Raw genomic sequence first — 10,947 nt, 5'->3', positions numbered from 1 at the left:
CACTTAGTCACAATGCTCTGTTTTTTGTTTTGTGTTTTGCATCAATATATGTTTAGACTGATTACTTTGCATGCAACATGCAACTCGTCTATGGGGAAACAGTAGTATTTAGATTTTCTCATTTGTAGCTGCCTTCCTCTGAATTGTAAAGGGTCAGTATGTGTTTTCTAGAAATGTTCTCGCGGTGTGTTGTGACACAGACGTCTGTCCTGGCAGGTGTACTGTCTCAAACAGTGTGTTTCAAGTTCAACTTTACGGTCATGTGTATTTTAGAAAACAATGAAATTCTTGTGTTGTCGTGTGGAGTGTGGGGAGGTGTGTCGAGGGTGTCTGGCTGGGAGGGCTGGCGTTGGATCGGCTGAGGGAGCCTGGACTGCCGCGTCCGGTGGGCCCAAGGACCAGGGCCCTGCCCGGAGCTGTGCCCGAGGAGGAAACACCGAGGGCGGTCTGACATGATGCGGAAGTGGGGCAGGCTAAGCTAACTGCTAGCCCATGCAGACTGGCAGTTCCAACAATCATCCTGCGTTCACTCTCCTGGCCAGTGTTTTTTTTTTTTGTAGTGTTCTTGTAATTTTTGGATATGTGTTTTTGTCTTTGTGTTGCATTACTGTGGGCTGGGCTAAACGATATTTCGTTTCATTTTATGTACCCAAGTACCTCGACTGAAATGACAAATAAAGTGTCCCTGATTCGATTCCTGAATGTGCTCAAGCTCTCTCTGCATTAACACAAAGGACACAGGGACACCCCCCCCCCCAAAAAAAGAAACACAGAACAAGAAGACACTAAAATGTCTTCCTTCCAACCCACCCACGCATCCAGCCCATGACAGCTCATCAGCTGACTTGAAATATGTGGGCCACAGATAACCCTGAGACCACCGGGAGGTTGAGAGACCTGCCTGAACAGTGGTTTATCAGACGGGGAGGGATATCCCTCTGGAATGATGGCTTGGTCACAAACTAGATTCACTGTGTGTGTGTGTGTGTGTGTGTGTGTGTGTGTGTGTGTGTGTGTGTGTGTGTGTGTGTGTGTGTGTGTGTCTCCAGGTTTCTATCCTAATAGCGAGAAAAAAACTGAAGCTACCTACCTTGTGGGGACATTTTATGGGTCCCCATGAGGAAAGGGGCTATTTTAGGGTTAGGACTTAGGTTTAGGGTTAAGATTAGAAATAGGATTAGGTTAAGGTTGGGGTATACTAGAACAACCGTTTTGGATTTTCAAAGTTTAATAACTGTGGGGGAAAAAAAGAGTTACAGACCTACCGCTACCTGAATTTTCCTAAAACTGCATATTGTACCAAATTCGGGGGCAGCCGAACCCACACCATGGGCGACAACGTTAACCAGTCGACTAAAGGGCCCGACCCATTAGCCAAGGGCTAGCGAGTCTATTTATCCGTGTACGTTACGCTATTATTATTATTACTACTACTACTGGGCATTTATCTTGACAGAATATAGATTTTAAAAACCGGCAGTCATTTCGACCGCCCATGGTCGTTTTAGGCAGAGTGAGATCCCGGTCGTGGTTAGGCATGTAGTTATGATGGTTTAAGGGCTAGGGAATGAATGTAGTCAATGAGGGGTCCCAAGTATAAGGTGATATAGTGTGTGTGTTTGGTGAGCGTGCTGGGGTTTATCTTTTTCAAGTACTGTAAGAGTTTTTCCCCCCTTATCTTCGTGCTTACATCAATAACCTGAAGCTGACACTTAAAACACTATCACATTGCTTATCTGTATGACCATGTGTATGTAATTATGTAATCTTCAATTCTCTATAGACTGAGGGATGTGCACGCGCGCGCGCGTGTGTGTGCGTGTGTGTGTGATAAAGCGTACGCCTTTCCTTTTGGCCTGCACCTCATCTATACGCTTGCAGATTGATCTACCGAATAGTCTGCAGACATCTAAAATCCACAGGTTCTGAGTTTCCGTCCATTATCCAAACCGCTTATCCTGCTCTCAGGGTCGGGGGGGGGGGGGGATGCTGGAGCCTATCCCAGCAGTTTACATTTCAAATTCACGACGCTAGGACTCACTGGAACATCGCTCCCTCACACAGACCCTAACTGCATTTAAGGAAATACTAACCAGACGACTACAACTTCTTTTCTTTTTCTTTTTTGCCACCTCACGTGTTAAATGTCAGCCAAAATACTTCAGTTTCTTTCGTTGCTGCCAGGAACTCTCAATAAACCTTTCTCAGAGAGTATACCGTGTGTTTAGGAACCCGCTTTGAGCCACTTATTAGCCGAGTCAAAACATTCCTTTGCGGATTAGATACAGAAATCCAACATTTTTCTGACGAATCAAAACAGAACAGCCCATTTACCTACTGCAGAAAACGTGGGTGGTAGGTCAGTGGTAACAAAGTCTAAGCGGGATCCCTCATGACAACATACTGAAGGATCTTGCAGTTTGTGCAACAAAAAGAACACATGTAAGTAACCCAGTACAATTCTCCCACTGATCCCTGGACTTTTAAATATCCCGGAATTGTTGTTTGAAAACATCGTGACTAAGATTGTATTCTTGAAAGAGTTTCTTATTGGCCAACTATGGGATTTTTTTTAAATAATAATATTGACCTATCGGACATCATGACCCTATGTTTCGCTGTGAAACAAAGTATGCACGTTGATGAGCAAACGCAATTAACTACCATGGCATTCTGGGGGCAGGACCGAGTGCTGGTAAGCAGCGCGCCGAGACAATGACGTACACCAAGTTGAGCTACTCCCTACGTCTCCCCCTGCTGTACCGGGGGCCGGGACGCTGGACTGAGGCCGAATGCCAGTGCTGCTAAAGGCGAAAGAAACGCTGCCAAAAAAGGAAAAACTATTATTCCAGCTGTGTCGGATTCACCCCCAAAAGGGAGAGTGTTAAGCCTGACACTGTAGTGGTGCGTAAATTGTGCCTCGTTTAATGGGCTATGTGAGTGTGGGGGGTAAAACACCTTACGAGTCGGAGCCAGGGCGCTGTCCGTCTGCGGTATCTGCTCCATGTCTACGTCATCTGTTTGCGACAGCCGTGTATTCGGCGATCCTCCTCTTTTGCCCGATCCGCACCGGAAACACGATTTGTTCTACGCGTGCGCCATGTTGTCGTTGATGGCCAGCGCAGGCGCAAGGCGAGCGTGGTTGAGCGTGAGGTCAGAACAATACGGGTTTCCCGTACGGATCGGGTAGTGACACGTTCTGTGAACTCCAAACCAAATGGACGCCCTGTTCTGACGCCATAGGGTGACTAGTTTGAGCGGCTGTCTAAGCCACTGAGGATCGTGGTCGCATCTCAGAACAGACGGACTGTACTTTTGTCCCGTATTTGTCATAATCTAGTGTAGTGTGTAGTGTGGGTGTGTGTGTGTGTGTGTGTGTGAGGGGGGGGGTAATAAACGTGTTTACCATTACTATGAGCATAGTTCATGGATTCATGGAGACGGCATCACAACCAGATGAAAAGGGGCAGGGTGAGCAGGTTTACACAACCTTTCCCCTAATTACGTGAACGTTGGTTTGCAAGACTCACATGGACACCGTACAGCTTTTACCCTATTTCTATTTAAAGCGCCCAAACTCATCAAAGACAGTCGAGAGCCACAATGTCGTTTGTTTGTTTGTTTTTCTGATTTTCCGGCCTTCAGTATCCTTATGCTGAGGTTTCACGTCCTGCATCTTTAGTCAGATTTTCTGCATTTCACTTATATGTTTGGTTTTCCTCAAAATGAATATTAAGGGTGGGTGCTCTTATTGATGAGGGGAAGTGCCTGATACAGTGCTTCAACAAGTCGTATCTTAGTTTCTGGTCACTGTCATTTGCAGAATTTCCCAAAAGTCTCGTTTCACATAGTTTCCCAATCTTCTTTGTGGGGTGGCTGATTTAATGGATTTTACCTCGACATTCACGAGTGGGATGAATGTTGATTGATAAAGACACTCCTGAAAAGAAAAAAAACATTTAAAACCCTCTTTTTAAACTAAAAACAAGTGTACGTTGGCCTTCCTTGCACTTACAGGTATCCTTGTCTGGATTACAAAGTGAGGCCTCTGAGTCCCCAAGACCAATATAATAGTGTAGAGCCGAATTCTATCCCCAATACGTGTCCACCACAATAGTATAATTCCCAAGAGCTAGTATACATTTTGCCACAAAGTGTAGGATTAAATCTAAAAGAATATATCCAAAGGAGTTGAATCAAGTGCAACTGGACTTGGTATATATCCGTGAAGACGTTTCGCCTCTCATCCAAGAGGCTTCCTCAGTTCGTGCCTTTCTGACTAGACCAAGCTAGTCTGACAGGCTGGTGATGAGACTCAGAATTTATCCTCTTCACCTGATCATTTTCACCTTATATATCCGTCTTCACGGATATATACCAAGTCCAGTTGCACTTGATTCAACTCCTTTGGATAACCATGACCTGGATGAATGAGAACATTCACAGACTAAAAGAATATACTTTATTCTCTTTTAGACTCAATCTAATAAACACAATTCAAAACTCCACAGAACATCATCATATCCATATTGAACTGATTACTGATATTATAGGGTCGTGATTTTTAACTTTCCCCACATTACAAAAACAAAGGCTTCCCTTATCTTAAAACAAAACTAAATACTGCAATTCGGGGCAAGTCTGTATTTATAGACTGATGGTGCCTTGGTCACTGTTGGATTGGTGTGAGAGTTCAACTGCGCCCAGGAGTAGAAATCAGACGTGTAGGATTTTGGCTCAGAGAGACGTGCTACGCGTGCTTGCCCCATGGAGACGTGCGACTCGTGCGTGCCCATGCTTAATGAATATTCATCAGCCATCACGGTGAGGGCGGAGACTCGGACAGTCCGCTTTATAACTAGGAGCGCTGCGCAATCAACTGTGCACTTAGCTCCGGAGAAGGCCAACACAAACTACAACCCTGGAGAAGGCCAACACAAACTACATCAGGGTAAGTTTTCTACCGTTCATGTTTGCTGTTGGAACCGTTTGTGCTGCTGAATACTTGAATGGAAGCATTTGTAATAGATGTCTGGCGTAGACTACAGTCTAACCACAGGATATATTGAGGGAGGATAAGAGACAAAAATCATAAATTGTTCAATTGGATTTTTTTAATCTACATTTTAGCTAATTATTTGAACCTTGAGCACCACTGGGGGGGTCACCCTTTGAGAGCCCCCCACACCCCCCCAACCCATTTTTTTTGCTTTACTCCCATCTGGCCGTAGGTAAAGGTTCATAGCCTGTTGGGAAAAGCCTGCTTTGGAAAGGGTTATGTCCATACTAACTGAACAAAATGCCCTGCCGAAAGTCTTTGTGGATGTTTGTGTACCAATGTCCACTTGAATGTTATTGAACATTAGTGAGTGTGGACGTATCCATAAGCATGTATTGGGAGGTTAACTTGTATTTGAATGTATAGGCTGTTGCAACAGATTTCCTCTTGAAGTATCGTCTGTTTGTGCATGATTTATGTAAATTTCATGCATAACCAAATATCTACCCCTCGCTCCACAGGCAAAATGGAAAGCATACATGAAATCATCCCATTCGCCAAGGAGATGCTGAGCACGAAGCCCAATCGAGGAATGCTGAAAGTGTACCTCGTCGGCTCCGTGTTTGCTGTACTTGGGACCATCATTGGCCTGGTAGAGACCGTCTGCCTACCCTTGTCCTCCAGCGAACCACTAGACACCGAGATGGCACTCATGATGGCCCGGGAGCGGAGGGCTCAGGAGGCGGCCAACCTGCGCAGGATAGAAGATGAGGAGGTCCAGATGACGCAGGAGGTCACACAGAAGGACGCTCCTCTCGCAAAGACGCACGAGCAGGGCCACAGAAGCGTGGCTAACCGGCTGCACGCATCCTAAAGGGGGTTCTCCTCAGGGACTTTAAAGACTTATTTATTAGGGACCGTGAGTTCCTGCCACGCCAAATGCGGTGCGCCAAAACGCACGCAGTAAGCTTTAAGCAGACAGGCGATAGTGTCTGCGCTGTCTGCGCAATATTGCGCCGCTTGCTAGGACTTACACAGCACCATGGCTGCTCTAAAGTATTCTACTGGGGCGTATAAGGAAGCATTAGGTCCTGCATTGCACTGCCAATTTCCAAATAAGATATTGCAGAACGCTGTTGTGCTGTGCGCCACAGCGGTGCCTTCTGAGCGGTCACTCCTTCCTCCCGTGCCAACGCAAGTGACGTTTTGTACATGTTTCAATGTTGTACATATTAAGTGTTTTCGATACCAATAAAGACCTATAAGCATATTATGCATGAGGTTTTTTTTCTTTTCTTCCACTGCGCACCACGGTGCGAACACAATGCGCAAAATGCGTTTGTTTTGCGTTATCTTTACGCAAATACGGCGCAGAGCAGTATGCAAGGCTCGCCTGCAATTACAGGTGGGCGAACGTTTTATAACTGCGGTCTGCGACACTTCCTTCAATATTTGTAGGGATCCAAACCCCAGACAGATGCGTTTTTTGGCTATTCAACTGATTTCCCTCCAATGGTTTAATTGTGGAGGGAATATAATTAATGTTGAATAAATTATATTTTGGGGGTGTATCAAATAAATGTTGAATCTTTACGTAGGCCTTTATGACTCTTTATCGTGTTGTTATTGCGAATTTCACTGTCATTTTGACAACATCCAGTTTACGTATATATCTATAACGCAAAATTAAGATTCAATGCATGTATCCTCCGATACATGTGGAGTCGCCAGCTGCTTCTTTTCACCTGACAGTGAGGAGTTTCGCCAGGGGGACGTAGCGCGTGGGAGGATCACGCTATTCCCCCCAGTTCCCCCTCCCCCTCCCCCCTGAACAGGCGCCCCGACGACCAAAGGAGGCGCTAGTGTAGCGAGCAGGACACATACCCACATCCGGCTTCCCACCCGCAGACACGACCAATTGTGTCTGTAGGGACGCCCAACCAAGCCGGAGGTAACACGGGGATTCGGACCGGTGGTCCCCGTGTTGGTAGGCAACTTAATAGACCGCCACGCCACCTGGACACCCCCAGATGATCAATAACTTTAACCACAATAAAATCCTTTATAATCAAACACCTTCGGGTATTTTTGACAGCGTTTAGGGATTTGTAATAATGCAGAATTTGTCAACTGATGCAACATCAAAATATGTTGAACATGCTGGATATGCGACTGAGCTTTGTCCGAACCATCAAACTGAGAATGGCATCATCCCAATGGGGGACAGAACGAGCTCTGCAGGTTACTGCAGTTACTACAGCGTAACAGACAACATATACTATCATCAATTTCCAAATCATCTCAAACCTTGGCTGCTAGTGGGGTAGACTGGGCAAATCAAATGACGACAATGCAGGCAGCGGGATCCATGAGGATGAAATATATTTTAAATTCATATCCATCTTTTGTATCATCTTAAGATCTCACTGCAAAATTATCCTCATGATCAATTAATGCCAACCATCAATAGAACTCAATGGGCATCCAACACAACAGTAATTCACAAATGCCAATCATCACAGAGCGTCGTTGTACCACCAAACACTTGGAGGGGCTGAGTGAGGTGAATTCTCCTTTCCTGTTACACCAAGATGCAGCCAGTCGTGTATGGCGTTTGTGTTTACAATTTCCCTTGAAGGGCTGCTGATTTAAGGGCTGAATGGGATTTATTGGGTCACAAGACAGTTATACTCAGTCACGTGGACGTGTCCGGCAGCCTGGGTCCCCAAGATACCACACACACAATGAGGCATTTTCAATTTGAAAGATAACCACACATGAACGGAACAATTACGGAGTCAGTACACCACACTTGGGTCTCAGAATAGTTTGAGTGATGGTCAGTGTGTGGGCAGACACAGATAACCCTGAATTCAAGTGAAAGTAAAGTCAGATTTAATTGGTTAGTCCCAAATCCCAGTTAAGCCCCGGAAGGCTTTACACTCAAAGAAATTAAATGTTATATTTACTTAATTTAGTTTGGTCAACCAGTCCAAATCTAAGTTAAATAAACCAGAAAAAAATCATAGACAACTGATCATTACTAAATACTGTCAACCAAATCTCACCAAACTGTATTAATTAAATGCTACATCATTCAGTTATGTGAGATTTACTTAACACATGTTGTGCTTACACCGCCCCGAGCTGCCTCCCCGGCACGTTCAAGCCACTCCCCCAGCTCGGACGTGCCGGAAACATCCGAGCGCTCGGCTCGCGCTCTGAGGAGACGAGCGCTGCACTGCACCAGGTGTTTGCCATCATCCATCAGGCACACCTGTGGCAATCAGGCAGCCTTCTACAAGAAGCCTCCCAGAACGTCTCTCAGTGCTTCGACGTACTGAACCCTGCGGTGAAGTTCTGATAAGCCCTCCAGCGTTCCTTGCTTTCTGTTTATTCCCCAGTGTCTTATCTTCGTGTCTCTGTTTCCTCCCAAGACTCTCCCTCCGCGATTTCCACGGCTCCCCGCGTCTCCCCCGTCCCCAGCGACCTTCACGTTTCTCCCCGGACCTCTCCTGCGATCTCCCCCCTTGTCCCTCTACCTGGACCCCTCCTTTCGGACTCGACTTCCCGGATCTCGGACCTGGACTTTCTCGGACAACCCCTCTTGGATCACGGACTGGACATTTCTTCAACACCTCCTGGTCATTTACATACCGCACCACACATTGGCTAAAAACACTCACACATAGTTATACACGCAAACCACGGGACACCACACATAGTTTATTCACACATCCCACTAACAGAACGCCTTTTTTCACCATACATTTCCCTCCCACAATAAAACCCCCCTTTGTAGACTTAGAAGTCATCTCGTGTCTGTCTGTCTTGGGTTTCGCCACACGGGTCAGGTTCTGGTGCGCGAGCATAACAGAACGTCGAAGCCATTATGGACCCAGGCAAACCCAAGGAGCGGACGGTCCCTGTGACGCCCCTGAGCCCCGTCCCCCTAGAGGCAGTAGTAAGAAGTCACAGCTGCCAACTTGCCTCTCTGCTCAGAGCTTACTACTGCCTTCACCCGTGTCACCGGAGAGATCAGCGATCTTCAGTCCGGCTCCCAGGCCGCGACGAGCACGTTAGATGCCCTCACCGCGCAGATCGCTGCACTCTCCACAGCGGTCTCCAGGATGAGCGACCACCCTGCCCTGGCCTCGGTCTCTGCCCCAGCTCGGCCTCCGGTTTCCCCGTTCCTGGTCCCGACGTTCCCCCTCCGAGTCAACCCCCACTGGACCCCCGGTGCGAGCCTAACCTCCCCTGCCCCAAGGCCTTCGGTGGGGAGTTCGAGCTGTGCAGGGGTTTCCTTGGTCAGTGTGAGCTCCTGTTCAAACACCAGCCAGCTAGGTATAGGACAGGAGAGATCAAGGTAGCCCTTGTCATGTCCCTCCTCACCGGCAAAGCCCTCAGCTGGGCCATAGCGGCGGTAGGCCATACCGAGCAGCTCGCCTCGGACTATGGTGCCTTCCGCCGCGAGTTCAATCTGGTGTTCGACCACCTAGCTGACGGGCAGGACGCTGCCGGCCGCCTCCATTCCATCCAACAGGGAGCCAGGTCGGTGGCAGATTATTCCCTGGAGGTAAGGATACTCGCGGCAGACAGTGGGCGGGATGACACTGCGCTCAAGAGCGCGTACAGGAGGGGGCTGAGCGAGCCCATCAAAGATCTTATCGTTCGGGACCGCCCTGCCTCCAACGAGCTCGTCACCCTCGCCCTCCAGATGGACGAACGGCTGCGGGAGCGGCGCCAGGAACGCGCCCCGCGCGCTGGCCCCTCCCATAGACCAACCCCCGTCCGTCCTACCGGTGCCTTCCCTGGGTCAGCGTCCCGTGGGCTCTCTCCACCCTCACACTCCCCCTCGCAACCCTGGGTGGCTTCTGGATCCAGGCCGGAGGAGGAGCCCATGCAGTTGGGTCGGTCACGGCTCCCGCTGGAAGTTAGGGAGCAGAGGATGCATGGCCACCTCTGCCTCTACTGCGGGAGGTCGGGCCACTATATCAAGGCCTGCCCGACTCGCCCAAAAAGACCCGGCTCACTAGTGAGGGGTGTCCTAGTGAGCCTGACGACCCTTCCTCAGCCCCAGCCCAAGAAGGAGCACAACCACCTTTTTCCGGTCACTCTCACCTGGGGTAACCGCTCACTGTCTGTTGGTGCACTCCTGGATTCGGGGGCGGACGAGTGTTTGATGGACACCTCGCTGGCCCGGCAGGCCGGCATTCCACTCGTCCCCCTAGACACACCCCTCACAGCCCAAGCCCTAGATGGACGTTCACTTGGTAAAATCACACACAGCACTGCTTCCCTCACCCTCACTCTTTCGGGTAATCACGTGGAAGCTATCCGTTTCTTGGTTTTGCACGCCCCCACAGCGCCCCTGGTGTTAGGAAGACCGTGGTTGGAACGGCACGATCCCTACATCTCTTGGTCTACTGGGCGGATTTTGGGTTGGAGCGTTGCGTCTCATGCCAACTGCCTTCGCTCCGCCCACTCCCCGTCCAGCGGCCTCAGACCCGTGCCTCCTCCCACGGATCTCACTGGTGTTCCTTCCATTTATCACGATTTAGCCCCTGTATTTAGTAAAGAGAATGCACTTTCCCTCCCCCCTCACCGTCCCTATGATTGTGCCATAGATCTCTTTCCCGGGGCCACCCTTCCCACCGGTCGGTTGTATAACCTCTCCGTCCCAGAGAAGGAGGCTATGCGCAATTATATCACAGAGTCCCTGGCCTCAGGAATCATAAGGCCCTCGTCTTCCCCGGTGGCGGCGGGCTTCTTTTTTGTGGCAAAGGAGGGCAGCCTGAGGCCTTGCATAGATTATCGAATGTTAAATAATATCACGGTGAAAAATAAATACCCACTCCCCCTTATGAGTTCCACGTTCGAGCCACTCACTCACGCCACGGTGTTCACGAAGCTGGACCTGCGCAGCGCGTACCACCTGGTGCGCATCC

General features: G+C 48.8%; 1 protein-coding gene across 1 annotated transcript; it reads left to right on the top strand.

Annotated features, from left to right (window-relative positions):
* The first annotated feature begins 4,845 nt into the window (after window positions 1-4,845).
* g0s2 (G0/G1 switch 2) lies at window positions 4,846-6,272 on the top strand. Its single transcript, XM_056275148.1, has 2 exons — window positions 4,846-4,951; window positions 5,521-6,272. The coding sequence occupies exon 2, from the start codon at window positions 5,526-5,528 to the stop codon at window positions 5,871-5,873; it is 348 nt and encodes a 115-aa protein (XP_056131123.1). The 5' UTR covers window positions 4,846-4,951; window positions 5,521-5,525; the 3' UTR covers window positions 5,874-6,272.
* Window positions 6,273-10,947: the final 4,675 nt, after the last annotated feature.

This window comes from Lampris incognitus, chromosome 2 (assembly GCF_029633865.1).
Source record: "Lampris incognitus isolate fLamInc1 chromosome 2, fLamInc1.hap2, whole genome shotgun sequence".
NCBI lineage: Eukaryota > Metazoa > Chordata > Actinopteri > Lampriformes > Lampridae > Lampris > Lampris incognitus.
The sequence above is the reverse complement of the archived record's forward strand: the minus strand, read 5'-3'. Positions and strand labels throughout refer to the sequence as shown.